Source organism: Lactuca serriola, chromosome 2 (genome assembly GCF_051521515.1).
Source record: "Lactuca serriola cultivar US96UC23 chromosome 2, Lser_US96UC23_V15, whole genome shotgun sequence".
Taxonomy (NCBI): Eukaryota; Viridiplantae; Streptophyta; class Magnoliopsida; order Asterales; family Asteraceae; genus Lactuca; species Lactuca serriola.
The window spans coordinates 156,572,470-156,583,961 of NC_136409.1; the positions used below are offsets into that span (position 1 = coordinate 156,572,470).

An 11,492-nucleotide genomic window follows, 5' to 3' on the forward strand; every position below is an offset into this window, starting at 1 on the left:
CCGCCAAAGCCATGGGGATTTCACATGATCCTCGATGAAGCAGATAACAACGCGATGAATCAAGGATGAGGACTTCATATCCGAAGATCGAGTTATGCAGTAGCCATAGTATCGTATGATCTAACCTGTTAGAGGCATAGTCTAGGGTGAACTTTAACACCTATGTAATCGTTTCAAGGAATAATATAAAACCTTCGTTTTGCTATCTGATGTGTTAAGTTGTTATATGATTTTCTTGTATGGTGCCTTGGAAAACTACGAGACAATACTTGGGACGAGTATGAGTAGGTGTGAATGGTAGTAGAGTCCTATACTATCGGAAGCACAGGACTCACATTTGGATCAGGGAAAGTCACAAGGTTACCTAAAAGCTAGTAGTTGATTTCGTTTTGTTCATGTATGTCGTTACCATTGTTTCGGTAATGACTAAGAAGATGATTGTTATTCCGACCCTAGAGGTCATATCAAACTGAGTCCGACTACGATGAGTATGTTACGTGGTTCAGAGAACCAAGTTCGATGTAGCATCTGACTTAATCCGGAAGATTGAAATAAAAGATAATCAAGAGATCAGTAGAGGTATCGCGATAGTTTCGTGTAGCTAGAAATGCTTCCTTTTAAGATGTGATTACAACATGAAGGAAGGTACAGTCTGTTCTGGAATTTGGCTCTAAGAGACTTGAGTCTAAGCGTTGCAACATGCGATGATAGGTCATTAGAATATGACACATCGGTCCATTGTAGTAATAAAAGAACTTATCTTAAGTTTGTTAAGAAGAAGAAGTAGTCTCCAGTAAGGATTGAGATTGCGACTCGAAGGTCATAATTTGGAGTCTAACGTAAGATAGGGAGCAGGTGCACGATCGAGCACCGCCTGCAATCAAGGAGTCCAAGAGTTAAATACCCGTTTGAAGCAACATAGAAGTTATGGTTATTACCTAGGATGAAGAATTAACGTAGGGAGTCATTATATAAGCCATGTTTCGTTGATGATTCCAGGACGTAATCATCTTAAGGGGGAGATAATTGTAATGCCCGTAGATCCGGGTTAGTCAATTTAGAGACAATGAGCATCAAAAATGAGTTTTTGATAGAAGATTATTTAGAACGAGTAATCTTAACTAAGTTTTATAATATGTCACAAGGGTTCCGCACATGTAAAGAATGTCGAAATCCGAGTTATAACGAAGAAGTTATGGCCTGTCGAAGTTTCGCTACAAAACCGGCGCGACACTACGAGACGAAAATAGTGAATTTATGATAGAGGAATTTTTTGGCCTTAGTGATCTAAACAAAAGTTGTAGTATACGTTAAACCGAGAGTGTTCATAAAAAGAACGCCCAAATCTGACTTCGTATGAGGAAGTTATGATTTTTTTAAGATTTGGGCTTGCAGTGCACGGCCCGAAACTCGAATTCTAGATCGAGCGGTTTTTGGCCAACGCGACCTAAATGAGAATTGAAGATCTCATTAATAGGAACTCAACGACAAAAAGACAGACGAAAACGGAGTCAATATGTAGAAGTTATGAATTTTACGCGGACATTTAACAGTGTAGTCACCTTCTACTGTTAAATTTAAGATCGGTCGAGAATTAGCCAATGGAGTCAAAAGGAAAGTTGTAGATCTTATTTTTACCTACGCGTGGATATGAAGAACGTCAAAAATGAAGCTCGTATGCAAAATTTACGGATTTTAGAAGTCGGAAGTGTGTTGTGCGAAAATGGGTGACGTGGCACAATCTTGGCCATTGCTTTCTCCCCAAGTCTTGCCACCAGATGATGACATATGGCACCAAGTTCTGCCATATTTCACCCTAAAAATAGAACCTCTCCCACCCTCATTTTACACATAGATATGAATTATTTTATATAAATTACGTGCTATGTATGTATACTGTCTGAATACTTGTTGTCTATGTTGGATGAAACATTTTATACATGTTTTAAATGATCTAAATTGTATATGTATTCTATATCTACAAAATGTGTTGGGTAAAACATGGGTATATTAGAGGTGAGATAAATGATTAGCGATGAAATATGAGATAAATGATGAGCGATGAAAGATGAGATGAATGATGAGCGATGACATATGAGTGATAAAATATGGTGCGAAGCGATGACCTAAGCGATGAGCCAAAACGATGACCCAAGCGATGGCCCCGTCATCTAGCAAAGTATGGATGACAACCACAGACTATTCTAGATAGTCTAGTGGAACACTAGCAGGCTCACAACCTGTAGGTGTTGTGAACGATGTGTTCACCCGATGTACTTTAAAAACCCATTGACAGGTATTATGAATGAACTCTAAACGATAGTGTCAATAAACGAGATAAACCCTGGCGATTATGCAGACTTAGTGTCGATTCCTTAGGATACTCCTTAGGAATGAATAATCGAGGAATAGTTGAATCTTAGGGTAGATCCTTATGAGTAAAGAATATAATGGGGATGGGTAATTGGGTTCATTGTTTGATGATTAAACATAATAATTATATTATTGTTGGTTGAAAACTCAATGTACTCACCAGGTTTCCCAACCTGGCCCACTCAGTTTATTTATATCACAGGTGTTGATATGAAGTCACATTATACTGAGAGATTACGGAGATATAAATCACTAGTGATAATGAATGTAAGTTCTGTTTATGCTTATGTTTCTATATTGACGATGACATCCCAAAAGTCTTAAAATGAATAAAAATACTTTTCATTGGAAATGCTTTGATAACATATTTATCATGTTTTACTAGGAACAAATTATGCAACATTTTTATTAAAAGAGGTACTCTGATTTTTATAAAGCATAAACAAAATCGGTCTTCTCTGGCCGTGAAAATGGGGATGTCACAATAGTTCAGTAAGAGTATCTTCATGTGGGCTTTTCTTGTTATGTGTGAGATCATTAATTCGTTCATCATCAATAATTGAGGTTATTCGAAGGCTTCAAGTTGTATCAATTGAAGGCGCAGATGATGTGTCGACCATTCATTAAGTTCTGTAAAGTGTATATCTTGGTCTCTATGTATGTGTGCTCTTAGTTGTTTAGTTACGGAATTGTTGTTCCTAGTAGGCTTAAGTTGGCCGTTTTCTTTGGTTTATTGGGAGTTCGGATGTTATAGCGACGTTGCTCGGTTTTTTTTCAGGTGTGATCATGGCCTATGCATGGTCCAGTTTTGGCATGTCACGCCAGCTGGGTTGGTATTGGGATTGATTCAACCAGGGTGTTGGCAACATTTCTGGGTAATTTTAGAATTCTTCTCCGAATTTGGAGGTTCTATTGGTCTAATGGTGCATTGGAGGGATTTTTGAAGTTTCATTAAGGTGTGGTATCTTGTTTAGGTTATTAGGGGAATGTTTGTTTTAGCGGGTGAGGTTTTTCACTTTGTTGATCCACTTGTACTTCACCCTTTGGTTAAGGATATGATGAAGAAGGAACACCGTTAGCCTATGGAGCACTATGTTTCCTCCTTGGAGGAGTGAAATGTTGTAAATTCAATAAATATTGTTGTGGGGGTGTATGTGGACTGATTAAGAGAGCCTAAGAACACTTAGTCTGAATTTATGGCATAGTTCTTGTCTTATTTATTTCTTTCGAGTTGAAATAAGCGTTCAACTATCTATCTTATTTTTTGGTTGCGTAAGGATATGTTTTGTTTAATGATGCACTAGTGGCAACCTGGACTGTGGAAGGGTTGTGTGTTATAGAATTTCATGGATCCTATACTTTTTTTTGGGTAAGTATTGAGTAGGATATTGAATGGGTTCCTATAGGTCGGTAGGATGATGTTCTTGTGCTTATAGTCCCACTCGGTGCTAGTCGGGAGTCTTCATCCCGTGCATGGATGATAGCAAGAACGGTGTGGAACCATGAGCTTCTCATCCCAATGGTTGGATGGTGTCACAGTGTATTGTGATCCATCAAGGATTTCACTTATGTGAGTTGGACCCAACAGTTGTAGTGGAGACTCGTGTGTTGGTTCATTAGTTGTTTGGCATATTTGGGTGTTTGAACAGTATGGCGTTGTTCCGGTGGCTTAGTAGCCGATAGGTTTGGTTCGGGCCTTAGTAGGAAGTGGACTTGCATGAAAAGTCATGGTGGTACAACAACAATTCCTTGTTGGGCTTCTGCTTAGTGGATCATTGTTCGATTTTGAGAATGGGTCTGAGCGAGTGAAGTTACCAATGATGAAGTCCATTGTTGGACTCTCGAATGATTTTTCGTAAGGTAGTATAGTTAAGTGTATGGGAGTGTGAATGCCACGTGAAATTTTAGGTTTGCCGATGTTACGCTCGTGGGAGCGGTAGGATAGTGATGACTTGTCAGAAAGTCAAGTGTGTAATCAAGGTGTTTTGGGCATAATTTTCAGATTTGGACTGGATAAAATTCACGATTGGGATGTTATGAGTGTTTGTTCTATATGGTTTGGGCAGTGTTCCTAATCAGGGACTAGGGGTAGGTATGGAAAATGGATGATAATCAGTCATTAGTTATGGTCTCTAAAGTTTTAGGTTGATGGATCCCCGATTTTGTGAAGTATGTTGATACAGTTGGTTGGTCGTCACAGTTTCAGGAGTTTTCCCGGTTTGAGTGGTTTGAGTGTTGTAGTTGAATGTTTTCAACTGAATTGGGTTGTTGTAGTTGGAATCAGTTGGGTTCCGAATAGTCTCTCGAATTTTCAATTTAGATGCGTTGATTTTTATGAAGTGCTTGGAGGGAGAATATGGATTGTGTTAATACAGTTTCCAGAATTTCTAACTGAGTCAGATTTTGAGGATGAAATCCAGTTTAAGTGGGGGAGAATTATAACACCTAATTTCAGAATGCTTATAATTTCAGGATAGCGAGTCATAATTCGATTGATTAGCGGTCTTAAGCTTCAAGTGTATAAATTTTAGACCTTATTGGATGTTAAATACTATGGGTCAAGTGATTTAAGCTCTTAAATTGTGTTTTATAGCTAAGGGGTAGAATGGGAAAAGCGATATTTAGACTTTTTGATCAAGTTCGGTATTCATTAAGCAAAATGTAAATAGGTAGAACTGAGGGGCTTGTCAATACATTCACGTACATATGAAGATCACTGAAAACAAAGTTGAAATGAAGAAGTTATGATTATTTGAAGCTGGAATAGAATTGGGTGAAATCCCGTACCACGAGGTGGAAATCAGCTTGCCACGAGGTGGCCGCTATGCAACCTAAGCCCATGAATTTCGGGGTTTTCAACATATTTAAGGGATGGGTCCATGTTTTTAGGGCATTTTCTTAGCCTGCATCATATCTAGAGCCTCTTGAGAGAAACCGTAGCCTCCTTTTCACCACTTTGAGCCTCCCATCTCCTCCCTCATCCATTATGTGATACTTTTGGTGATTTTTAGAAGGGATTTGCTTGCAAGATTGATCCTTGAAGCTTGGAAATTAAAGATCTCAACTTTCATCTATCTTTTAGACCATTATAAGTCACAAATTTCCTCGCATTGTGTTATCTTGTCTTTGGATCTTGAAGTATTATGAGTTTTAGTCCATATTGATGAGTTTTAGTGAGAGTTGGGAATAAATTTTGCAAATTTATTACTCTTCATGGTCCCAAGAACATTGTATGATTCATATACGGACTCACAACTAGTTTTGATGTCATGCATGGGATTTTGACCCATTCTCACCCTTTTTGACCTAGTTTTGGGAAGGACAAGTATTGGATATGCATGTCGATAAAGGAAGGATTTTTATGTTACGTTTGAGTGTAAGAAAGCCTTCTGTAAAGTTTGGATAAATGGCTTTAGGGATTAAGTGTTTAATCCGTAAAGTTGGCCAGAACAAGTGACGCGACATAATGGTTTGGTCATCACGACGTGGTGGTAGATAGTCTTGCGACTGTTTTGTCATGAGGACACCATGACTTGGCATATGCATGTCCATAACATGGTGGCCAGCTGAGTTGACTTTGATTTTTGTTCAAACTTGGGTAGAATTAAGTGTTTGACTTAGGACTAGTTTCGTTTTGGCTTTAGGTAGCATGTGTCGTTGTTTCTGTTGTTGAGGTTGTTCTTGATTTCTGTTGTTTAGCTCGGGTGAGTTTTCTCGTTATACTTTGAATTGTAGTATGTATCATTGTATATAGGATGTTGGTATGCTATAGTGATCTATTAGATTGGTAGATCTGTTATGATTACATGTGTTTGTTGGTTATTGTTTATTTGTTTTCATATGTCGATATATTATGGTTGGTTGGGTTGAGGTGGACCTACTTTATGTTATATGTCAAGACCCGAGCGGTCCAAGTGAACTATAGGTCTTGCAGGGCAGTCCATTCAGACTGTAGGCCTAAGGGAGCGGCCCATCTATACTATAGGTCTTGCGAGGTGGTCTAGTTAGACTATAGGCTCGGTAGAGCGGTCCAGGTATACTATAGGCCTTGCGAGGTGATCTACTCAAAGTAAAGGGCCGTGTGTGCATGCATTATATGTGTATTGTTGTGTAGGGTATTTTGGGGAACTCACTAAGCTTTGGCTTACAGTTGTGAATTAAATATTTTTCAAGTACTTATCGGATCGTGAAGGCCGGACTGTACACATACACATCAATAGTTTTATGATTCAAGATTCCTCATTTTTTTCCTTATACTCTGATTTTGAATTATGGTTCATGAACAAATTGTTTGAATTGAATGTAGCTTTATAAAAATGGGTGTGTATTCAATTTTAAAAATGAAAAAAAATATTATGGAACTTGGAACGTTACACTAGTAGAGTCTTCATGTTGCTTGTGTGTTTGCATGTGCGGTTGAAAAAGACCAGTTGGGTTGAAACATACCTTTTTCGATTGAAACATGCATGTTAGGTTGAAACATACTCGTTCGGTTGAAATAGACATGTTGGTTTGAAACATAATCGTTTCGTTTGAAACGAACATGTTGGGTTGAAACATATATGCTAGGTTGAAAGAGACATGTTGGGTTGAAACATACACGTTTCGGTTGAAACAAACTTATTGGGTTGAAACATACCTAATTCAGTTGAAATAGACCTGTTTGGTTGAAACATATACGTTTGATTGAAACAGACACTTTGGGTTGAAACATATCCATCCGGTTGAAACATACCCATCCGGTTGAAACATACTTATTAGTTATTAGGTTGAAACAAACTCGTTAATGTTATGTATGGTTATATGTGATGTATGTGATATTGTGCGGAACTCACTAAAAAAGTTACTAACTTAGTTATCACGGTACTTGAGAAACGTTATTCGGAGGTTGTCGTTCGGGATTTCAAATGGGTTAGTTGGATACCTATTAAACTAAATTGTTTTGTTTTTAGGATCCCTATTGCTAAAAATTTCATGGTTCGCAACATTATTTTACCTTCCACTGTTGCCCTTTTTGCAACACTGATAAGGAAGAGATCGATCATATCTTTTTTCGATCTCTTTTGCAATACAAGTTTGACATTGGTTTTCTTCATGGAGCTGCTTTACATTGAATCCCCCATCTAATATAGTGGAGTTACAAAACGAATTGTAAATGTCTACACAAAGGAAGAACCGGAGAAAGATGAAACTAGCCTTGGTATATTCTTTGATTTAGTGGATCCGGAGAGCCCGGAACGATTTGGTGTTTAAAAAGAAGATATATTCTCCTATGAAATTGGTGGATGACATCCAATTGAGTGCGTTCAATTGGATTAAACATAGATCTTGCTATGGTAGTCTAAATTTGTTTGATTTGTGTAAGTTTTCTTTTTATGCTTGTACTATGTGATTTTCTGTTTTCATTTGTACTTTGTATTTTGCTCTAGCATCTTACTAGTTGGTTTTAATGCATCCACCGTTAAAAAAATAAAAATAATAAAAATAAAAATAAATAAATAAATGAGGTCCAAAACCCGATGTGTTTTCTGAATTTTCTTTTTTCTTTGTAATCGATCAAATGTATTATAGCTATGGCAAGCACCTTGAGTCAAGTGTCAAGTGCAACGGATCGGGTGTCATAACAAAATTTGTCTTGAAGCATTTCTTATAAAATAAACTATTACAAAATTAATAAATAATTATATAACAATAAAAGTAGGATTTTATCTCAATAATCAAAATAAGTAAAATTATTCAATAAGATACATTCAAAGAGAACCCATTTGGGAAACATGGTTTTCACTATAGGACATGTACTACGCAAAATTATCTATGTGAAAATATGCAAACATGTGTTGTATTTAATTATCAAGTGTTTATGAACGTAAACCTGAACAATTTAACAAAAAAAGAAATATATTATAATAGTTTAAAAGTCCTAATTTAGATCCTTACAAATTATTCTATTAAAAACCTGCATTATTAATTGGATAATATTTTTAAATTTTATCTTCACCTAAATACTTCATAATGTTCTTGAATTGTTATCAATAATTGTCTAAGTCATTGTTTTAATCTTTGGATTTATTGTCCGGCATATGATTTTAAATGGTCCTCTTTCTATTTTTATTGGACCCGGCCTGATATTCTCATATCTTTTTCACTGTTTTGGTTGTCTATGTACGTAACTATGTATATCTCAATTCTCAGGGACTTGAATATTCGTTATCAATAAGTTTTTTTTTTCCTGAATTTTTTATTATTAAAAAGGTTTAGTGATTTCTTGTTAGTTAAATTTGATATTTGTAACATAAAAAAGTAACAGATTTAGTTAGAGTGTAATTTAAACTGTGATCAGATCTGTTATCTTTTCCATTACAATATTGCAACAGAAAAAGTAACATACTTAATCACGTTTTTAATTTAAATTGCGAATTTCTATTATCTTTCCTGTTGTTATGTTATTAAATTAAACTTTAAATGGTTTTTATAATTATAATAATCAAATTTTCTTCAAACTTGTTAATAACCGGAACTCTCACGGACGTTTTATTAAAAATAAAAGAAAAAAAAATATAAACATAAAATTTGGGGTATAAACCCCACAAAGTAAAAGTACAAACGACTCCCATTTAAACGAGTAAAAAAAACATCAACCACTTAAAGAAAGTAGTGGAAAAAACGTAAAAAAAGCTGACTCGGGTGTGTGAAATGTAAATTATGAAAAGACTTGATTTGACTCGTATGGGTCTTTCTTTCTCTATCGATGTCTCCCATTCCACTCATTACAGCTACTGAGTTCACCAGAATCCATTCCCGGGTTGACTCATTCTCATCACTCGATAATAGTACTGCCAGGTTGCCAAGCGGAGGTGGCAATCAATGGCCTCGTATGCCACCCCAACATCAAGCACCCGTCGTTTTCTTCCACCCTGTACCCATCGCCGCCGGCGAACAAAGCCAACAACATGCTCGCTTGTTTAAAAGCATTGGACCCCAGGTGAACTGGGTCGAACCCGGCTGAGTTTAACCGGTTCCGCCATTGACTCAGTGTCTCATGGCGTTCAACTCGGTCTGTACCTTCGCACGCCACCACGTTACATATCTGCCGCCCTAAGTACACCTCCGACATCACTAAATCTTGACTGAGAGGTTGAGTCAACGCCGAGCTTTCCAACGAGTCGAACATGGTGGAATAGTAATGTAAAGCTTCGTTGAACCTGTCTAAAAAAACGGCGCCGTTATGGTTAGATTCTTGTTCCACGAGAGTCACTATTTTCGGTTTCATTGCTTTGATTGAATTCAACACCGTCTCGACGGCGCCGGGACGAGCTAAGAGGCGGTGGAGCTCGAAAACGGAGTTCACCGCCACCACTTCGACCTCCGACGGTCGGATATCAAGCATCGATGCGTCGATATCAGCTAATGAATTTGCAACAAACCCGCGGAATTCAAATTCGACTCCGATTGTGTCTGCTAATTGGGCTAATTTCCATCCTACTTGCTGTAACGCATCGGTGTTATCCGGTTGCGGTGGCCCAATTCCTGTTAGACGGAAAGCCGGTGGACCGCCGGCGCGTAATGCCAGAGCTTGCATAAGCGCCGGCCATTGCATCCCTTGGTTCAAGCTGAAATCAATAACGTGTACGCGGGTTGCTCCGGCGAATGCTTCGAGGATGGCTTGATTGGCGGTGAAGTGTGCGAATTTGAGGTAAGGACAGCTTTCATAGAAATGCATCTGTAAAATTTCCCAACATGAAGTTTCAAGCCCATCTTGAGGATAGATCTTGTAGATTCTCTGAGCAAGTGCACCGGCGAAATAGGTGGCGACTTTCCCCATGGCGCCAGCCTGTGACGCCGCCAGGAGACCCACGTGTTTGACAAGAGCGTCGGCTAGTTTCAGGTTGTCCTGCTGCACCGCCTCCGCGCAGGCCATCAACGTGTGAACTAATCGTATCCCAACCTCCTGAGAATCGACGAGAACCACCGGTTTCGGCGATTCCGGCGGTACGTCAACAGCTTCAGATCCAGGAGCTGCCGCTTTCATTCGTTTAATTCCGTTTCTAGACACCGGAGACTCCTCTGCGGTTGTCCCGTAAATAGCACCACCTGCAATCGCACGCAAATCATATGGATCATCGTCGTACATCTTACCACCGGTTTGTTGGGTATCAATTTGTTTGTTGTTGGAGAAATCAATCATGGTGGTGGAGGAGGATTCGCCGGGGAGAACGATACCGAAGTTGGTGGAAGACGAATTATCAGAACTGTTGGTGTTGAGCTCGGAGAGCATGCTCTGAACCCAACCAGATAGATCAGAAGGGTTGTAATGAACAGTATCAGACAGTTGCAAAATCCCATCTTCACCCATCACCATTTCAAGCTGCTCAAGCTTCTTGGCTACATCCGCCATATCCGTTGACCTCACCTTGTAACCCAACACTTCCAGAAGCTCATCCATTCCGCCGGAATCCGGCAACGACTGATGCAAATCTTTGGCCTTTCCAATTCCAACCGCCATTGAAGACGACGACGATGGCTTTGCTTCCTTCTTACGCTCACGCTCACGATCCCTCTTCATGGCTGATTAAATTCGTAGACTGATGAAAAGATCTGTATATCAATTGGTTAAAGAAACTTGGATGAAATCGAATGGAGGATTGGGGTTTGTGTAAAAGTAGTATAGGAGTAGTAATAGTTGAATCTTCTTTTTAGTTTGGAAAGCAAGAGGCAAGTGCTCGTGAAGGGTGGGGGCTCGAGCTTCAAGAGAGGAACACAAGATGAACTGGAGAAGGAGATAAGGCCAGACCAAGACCCCCTAATAATTATATTTCCTTTTTTATTCCGTTTCTTTCCTTTTCCAAAAACTAAAACAAATAATATAATACTATAAAAAAAAACTAAATAAATACTTTATTTAATGTAACAAATTGTTTTCTTGTGTTACATGATACCAAGAGAAGATACAAAAGGTTCCTTTATGATATGCTTGTCATTTGTATCAATGCAATTTTACAAAGCATCCTCACTATATATAATTACAACCTTCAAAACACCAATAATGATGTTATAATAATCCCACTCCTTCAAACTATAGATATTTAAGTAGAGTAAATCATTCATTATGTGAATATGAC

At 38.3% G+C, this 11,492-nt stretch overlaps 1 protein-coding gene across 1 annotated transcript; it reads right to left on the minus strand.

Annotated features, from left to right (window-relative positions):
• Nucleotides 1-8,914: 8,914 nt before the first annotated feature.
• On the minus strand, nt 8,915-11,217 carry LOC145087124 (DELLA protein GAI-like). Its single transcript, XM_079025028.1, has one exon. It carries the CDS (start codon nt 10,934-10,936, stop codon nt 9,191-9,193), a length of 1,746 nt encoding a protein of 581 aa, XP_078881154.1. The 5' UTR covers nt 10,937-11,217; the 3' UTR covers nt 8,915-9,190.
• Between the last annotated feature and the right edge of the window lie 275 nt (nt 11,218-11,492).

Coding starts and splice junctions, on each gene's coding strand:
- LOC145087124 (XM_079025028.1), bottom strand. CDS start 10,936: ATGAAGAGGGATCGTGAGCGTGAGCGTAAGAAGGAAGCAAAGCCATCG.